Source organism: Bison bison, unplaced genomic scaffold, assembly GCF_000754665.1.
Source record: "Bison bison bison isolate TAMUID 2011002044 unplaced genomic scaffold, Bison_UMD1.0 scf7180017846502, whole genome shotgun sequence".
In the NCBI taxonomy this organism is placed as follows: Eukaryota; Metazoa; Chordata; class Mammalia; order Artiodactyla; family Bovidae; genus Bison; species Bison bison.
Genome location: NW_011477075.1, coordinates 2,639 through 7,759, shown reverse-complemented (window position 1 = coordinate 7,759; position 5,121 = coordinate 2,639). Strand labels below are relative to the sequence as shown.

The 5,121-nt window shown below is 58.4% G+C and overlaps 2 protein-coding genes across 2 annotated transcripts in view; both read left to right on the top strand.

Annotated features, from left to right (window-relative positions):
* The window catches only part of TMC4 (transmembrane channel-like 4), a gene marked incomplete at its 5' end in the record, with an annotated part of 8,249 nt that extends 6,868 nt beyond the window's left edge, over positions 1-1,381 (top strand). Inside the window, 4 exons of the mRNA XM_010839947.1 lie at positions 48-412; positions 516-671; positions 910-988; positions 1,093-1,381. Of these exons, the coding sequence (XP_010838249.1) occupies positions 48-412; positions 516-671; positions 910-988; positions 1,093-1,161 (669 nt within the window). The remainder of the gene's footprint in view (positions 1-47; positions 413-515; positions 672-909; positions 989-1,092) is intronic.
* A 348-nt stretch (positions 1,382-1,729) lies between these two features.
* On the top strand, positions 1,730-5,052 carry LENG1 (leukocyte receptor cluster (LRC) member 1). The gene is made up of 4 exons (XM_010839943.1): positions 1,730-1,915; positions 3,182-3,364; positions 3,972-4,231; positions 4,757-5,052. Exons 1-4 carry the CDS (start codon positions 1,784-1,786, stop codon positions 4,968-4,970), a joined length of 789 nt encoding a protein of 262 aa, XP_010838245.1. The 5' UTR covers positions 1,730-1,783; the 3' UTR covers positions 4,971-5,052.
* Positions 5,053-5,121: the final 69 nt, after the last annotated feature.

Sequence of the window (5,121 nt, the reverse complement as noted above, 5' to 3'; positions counted from 1 at the left end):
CCTGGTGGGGGAGGATGCCGGGGTCCCGGACTACGAGATCCTGATAGAGGATGGGTCTGGAGGACAGACCCCTGGATGTGGGAGGAAGGGTCCAGGGCATCCCAATTGTTAGGTCTGAGGGAAGGAGGGGACCCAGACTCTTGTGTCTGATGGTGGAAAAGAACTGGGGTTCCTGGCTCCTGATTGAGGAGAGCGGGCCAGGGATTAGGGCTCCTGGATGGTGGAGGAGAGTCTGGGGCTCAGATTCCTGTGTCTCATATTCCTTCATCCCCTCCTGCCAGATCACCCTCTTCTCCACCTGCTCCCCGGCCTCCCGCACCTTTCGAGCCTCCACTGTGAATTTCTTTTTCCCCTTGGTCCTTCTCTTGGGTCTGGCCATCTCCGCCGTTCCTGTGCTTTATAGCATCTTCCTGTAAGTGTGAGAGGTACTGGCCTCTCTCTCCCACCCTCCACCCTCCTCTGTCCAGGGTTCTGACTTTGAGCCATCCTTGAGCTCTGCCTGTCTCTGACTTCAGGATCCCACCTTCCAAGCTGTGTGGTCCATTCCGGGGTCAGTCGTCCATCTGGGTGGTGATCCCCGCGTCTATCCGCGAACTGCCTCAGACGGCCCAGAATGTTCTCTTCTTCCTGGGTACCCAGGCTTTTGCTGTGCCCCTTCTGCTGATCTCCAGGTGAGGGCGCTAGACTCCTGGGTCTGAGTCTGAATGTCTGACCTGGGGTCCCGGGGCCTGCTTCTGAGAGAGAAGGGGGTTGGGGCCCAAACTCTTGGCTCTGAGGAAAAGAAGGGGCTGGGATGCTTTGACTCCTTGAGTCTGAAGGAGGAGGTCCAGACTCCTGGTTTCTAAAAAGCCCTACGTGGAAGATATTCTGAGAACGTTTGGGGAGTGGCTTCCATTTTATCTCCTCTAGCATCTTGATGGCGTATACCGTGGCCCTGGCTAACTCATATGGACGCCTCATCTCTGAACTTAAACGCCAAATACAGACGGTGAGCCAGGCCTGGCCCCTGGGAAGGGGTCCTGGAGAGTATGAAAAGGAACACAGGGGAGAGAAGAGTTGTCTCACCTCCCCCTCTCTTTACCCTTCCCTCAGGAGGCGCAGAATAAAGTCTTCCTGGCACAGCGTGCTGTGGCGCTGAGCTCGGCCGACAGAACTCTTTGACCTCTCCAGCCTGGCTTGGGGTGACGTCCCACTTCCAGCCCTAGACCTGCTCCCAGATCCTTTTTGAGCTTCGTCAACATCATTTGGGAAATGAGCGAACTGGAAAAGACTCCGCTCTTTTCCAGCCCTGGGATTCCCTGCTGAGCCCCCTGACACTCCAGTAAACCTTCTTCTAGTACTGTATCAATAAATATAGTACTGTATCAATAAACACAGCGGAGGCCGCTGAGTGCTTTTTAATCTCGGGTCCGGAAGCGGGGGGCAAGCCTTCAGCGGGACATAAACCAATCAAATGTGTGGGTCTGAGAGCGTGGCGGACTCTTCCGCGAGAGAAACTGCGCCAGCCAATCAGCGGCTGCGTTCAGGAGCCTCAGGGCGGGGACACATGATTGAGTCAGAGTCTTGGGGAGCGGCGGTCGCTAGGCGACGCCACGCGCGATTCTCTGAGACGGGAGACGTGGGCCCTGCGGCCAGTCACCTCTCGCTACAGCCCTCGGGGGGGCGTGTCAGGCAGCGCAGAGCCAATCCGTGGCCGAGGAAGGAGCAACGGGGCGGAGCCTGCCTCTCGCCAATTGGAAGTGCCAGGAGGTGGGCCTGTCGGTCTGCGGACGGCTGAGGCGCCATGAATATTTTACCCAAGAAGAGCTGGCACGTCCGGAACAAGGACAATGTCGCCCGCGTGCGGCGTGACGAGGCCCGAGCCCGTGAGGAGGAGAAAGAGCGTGAGCGGAGGGTGCTGCTCGCTCAGCAGGAGGTGAGCCGCCGGCCCGGGCAGACGCGGCGCCACGGCTCAGCGCGCAGGCGCCGGGAGCGGGGCGGCGCCGGGAGCGGGGCACCCTGGCGGACCTGGGGCCCGGCTCCCGGGAGGGGCCTGCGGGCCGTGCCGACACTCCCCTCGACCTCTCCTTGGTCCTCCTGGAGGGCCGGAGTAGGGGCTCGTGAATAATCGGAGCCCTGGGCAGTTCACGGAAGCTCGGGCCGCTTGTTAGTTTAGCTGTACAAACACCCTGTGCAGTGAGCTCCTGCTGTCCCCTGGTGGCTCAGTCAGTAGAGTCTGCCTGCAGTGCGGGAGACCCGGGTTCGACCTCTTGGGTCGGGAAGATCCCCTGAAGGAGGAAGTGGCGATCCGCTCCAGTATTCTTGCCTGGAGAATCCCCTGGATGAAGGAGCCTGGTGGGCTACATACCGTGGGGTCGCGAGGAGTCGGAAAACGACTGAGCGACTTCAGTTTCGCTTTTCGCTGTTGTTCATCCGGTGCAAAGCGCTTGATTTGCAGTCTCCCGAGCCCTGTTCGTTCTTAGCGGGGTGGTTATCTCCCTTCGGCTGAGAAGCGAGATGGCTTCAGAGGAGGGGACATAGCGAAGCGACAGTGGCACAAGCCAGTCCCGCTGCGCCGGGCGTGCCTTTTGCCTGCACCGCTGCGCACTAACGTTTAGGGCTCTCTATGCAACTCCTCACCTGTTTGGTTTACACCTAGCTTCCAGTCCTTTGACTAATCCGATCGTCAGCACTGGCTGGGAGGTAGTCAGGGTTTTTAAAGTTCGCATTTATCGGACTTCCCTAGTGGTCCAGTGTCTTCCAATGCAGGGGGCCCAGATTCAGTCCTTGGTCAGAGAAATAGATTGCACGTGCTATAAAACTCAGATCTGCTGCAGCCAAAGTAGTATTTTTTAAGTTCACGGTTATCAATAGAAATTGGAAATCGAATGGGCATAGTGACTTAGCTCCATTCCTAGATCAGATCATCTGCCCTAACAGATGTTTTGGCTGCCTTTAGAGCTGTTTTCATTGTGTCAAAGTGAAACCCCCTGGTTTACTGTTTGGAAGGTGGCTTACAAACCACGCCTTGCCTCATTGCTCCGCCCTCTCCCCAGGAAGGGTCAGGTGTCTCTTCTGGGTTCCCAGCACCCCTGCTCCCTTCCTTCGAGCCCTTAGCACTGCGGTGGTCGGCACCAGACTCAAGTCCCTTGGGTTAGAGCTAGGTTCTGAATGTTCTGCCTGTAACTTTTTTCCCCTCCAGGCCCGCACAGAATTCCTGCGGAAGAAAGCCAGGCATCAGAACTGGCTTCCTGCACTGGAAGCAGCAGAAGCGGGAGCCCCAGGCAGTTCTGGCCCTGTGGATCTGTTTCGGGAGCTGCTGGAAGAAGGGAAAGCGGTGACAAAAGGCAATAAAGAATACGAGGAAGAGAAGCGACAGGAGAAGGTAAGCTGGTCTTACCCTCTTCCTCTTCACGGGTGGAGCTGGGGGTGGGGGTGTGCCTTGCCCTCAGGTGTGACTACTGGAGTATTTAGGGAGATAGTGGGGATTAAACAAGCTAGAGAACTCAGAATAGTATTAGAACATAGCATGTAAGAGGTGTTGGTTACTGCCGGGTGCTAGGTAGACCCCCTCAGGTCTCTAACCTGATGTGCAAACCCTGAAGATGTTGGGGAGTGTTAAGCTTCTTAAAATGTAAATCAGCTGTCCCTCACCTGCCCTCAGGGGTTTCCCATCAGCCTGCCTCCCTGCCCTCCCCCTCAGTCACTGCTTTACCTGGCTGGCTTCTTCACGGTTTGTTATCTCCTCAGATGCTGCCTTGGAACCCTAACATAAGCAGTCCCCTCCTTCCTATGCTGTTTGTTGCTGAAGCTGCCCTTGTGCCTCACAGCAGGGGTGCCCTGGGGACTGGTCTGTGGAGTTCCAGCAGCTGGGGGAGTCGCCTCCTGACAGGCTCTGCTGGCTGAATGTCTGGTTCTGCCTCCGTGGGAACCCTGGCTCCCTAAGAGGGAACACACTTCCTGTTCTCACTTTCACATCTTGTCTCCCTCAGGAGAGGCAAGAGAAAGCCCTGGGCATCCTGACATACCTGGGCCAGAGTGCAGCGGAAGCCCAGACTCAGCCCCCTTGGTACCAGCTGCCCCCGAGGCAGGGCGGCCCCGCTTCTGGTCCTGGACCCGACGAGAGGATCAAGAGCCGCCTGGACCCACTGCGGGAGATGCAGAAGCACTTGGGGAAGAGAAAGCACAGCGGAGACAGTGGTGGTCACAGCACAAAGGAAAAGGCGGCGCCTGAGAAACAACGACCCAAAGGGTAAGGAGCCTCCCTCGGCCAAGCAGGCACCACAGGAGCTCTGGTTGAGGCGGGGGCTCTGGGGTCTGCAAGGTCAGGCCCGTTTTTTAAACACCGTTGAACGTTTCCAGCCTTTTTCTGGGGTCTGCAGGGACTAGGTGATATTTATTACAAAGCCGCTGCTCCAGTGGCTGGTGGGCCATCTGCTCAGCTGCTTGCTCTCATTTATGCTGTATATGTTAGATCCTGGACAGCTCTGAGGTTCTGTTTCTGAGACCAGGGTTTGAGGAGCAGAGGTTCGAGTAAACAGGTGTGCTTGTGTTCCTAGGATGCCAGACCGCCGAGTGCAGGCTGGCACCCTGGCCAGTCTTCTTCCCACAGAGGAGGGGATGAGCCAGGCAGTGCACAAGGCCGCCCAGCCGAGGACTAGCGGAGGGGCACTGCCCGTTGAGGCGGCGAGGCCAGCTGCCGGGTCCCAGCATCAGACCCCTGCCCTCCGAGGGGCTGGGCCTCCAGCTTCCCACACTGAGTGTCCTCTCCCTGCAGGCCTCCGTCCCTGGAACAGCTGCGAGCGGACCGTCTGCGGCGGGAAGCGGCGGAGAGGGCGCGAGCAGAGGCCCTGCTGGCCCGGGTGGGCGGCACGGCGGCCCCGGAGGAGCAGCCGGAAGAGGTGGACGAGCGGCGGAGGCGGTACAACTCGCAGTTCAACCCCCAGCTGGCCCGGCGTCCCCGCCGGCAGGACCCACCCGTGGCTCCCTGACTCTCAAGGGGGGACAGGAGAGGCCGCGGCTGCCAGCCGTCATATAAAACTATTTATTCATAAATATTTTCCAAAATGAAAATAGGTTTACCAAAAAATGTCCCTCACTGGGGAGGGGAGGGGGCGGCCCTGGCCCGGGCCGGGCTGGGGG

What these genes read in the sequence shown, in the direction of transcription:
- LENG1 (XM_010839943.1), top strand. Translation starts at nt 1,784, where the DNA reads ATGAATATTTTACCCAAGAAGAGCTGGCACGTCCGGAACAAGGACAAT. An exon ending in AAGAGAAGCGACAGGAGAAG is followed by an intron (nt 3,365 to 3,971) that starts GTAAGCTGGTCT and finishes TGTCTCCCTCAG; the next exon opens with GAGAGGCAAGAGAAAGCCCT. An exon ending in GAGAAACAACGACCCAAAGG is followed by an intron (nt 4,232 to 4,756) that starts GTAAGGAGCCTC and finishes CTCTCCCTGCAG; the next exon opens with GCCTCCGTCCCTGGAACAGC.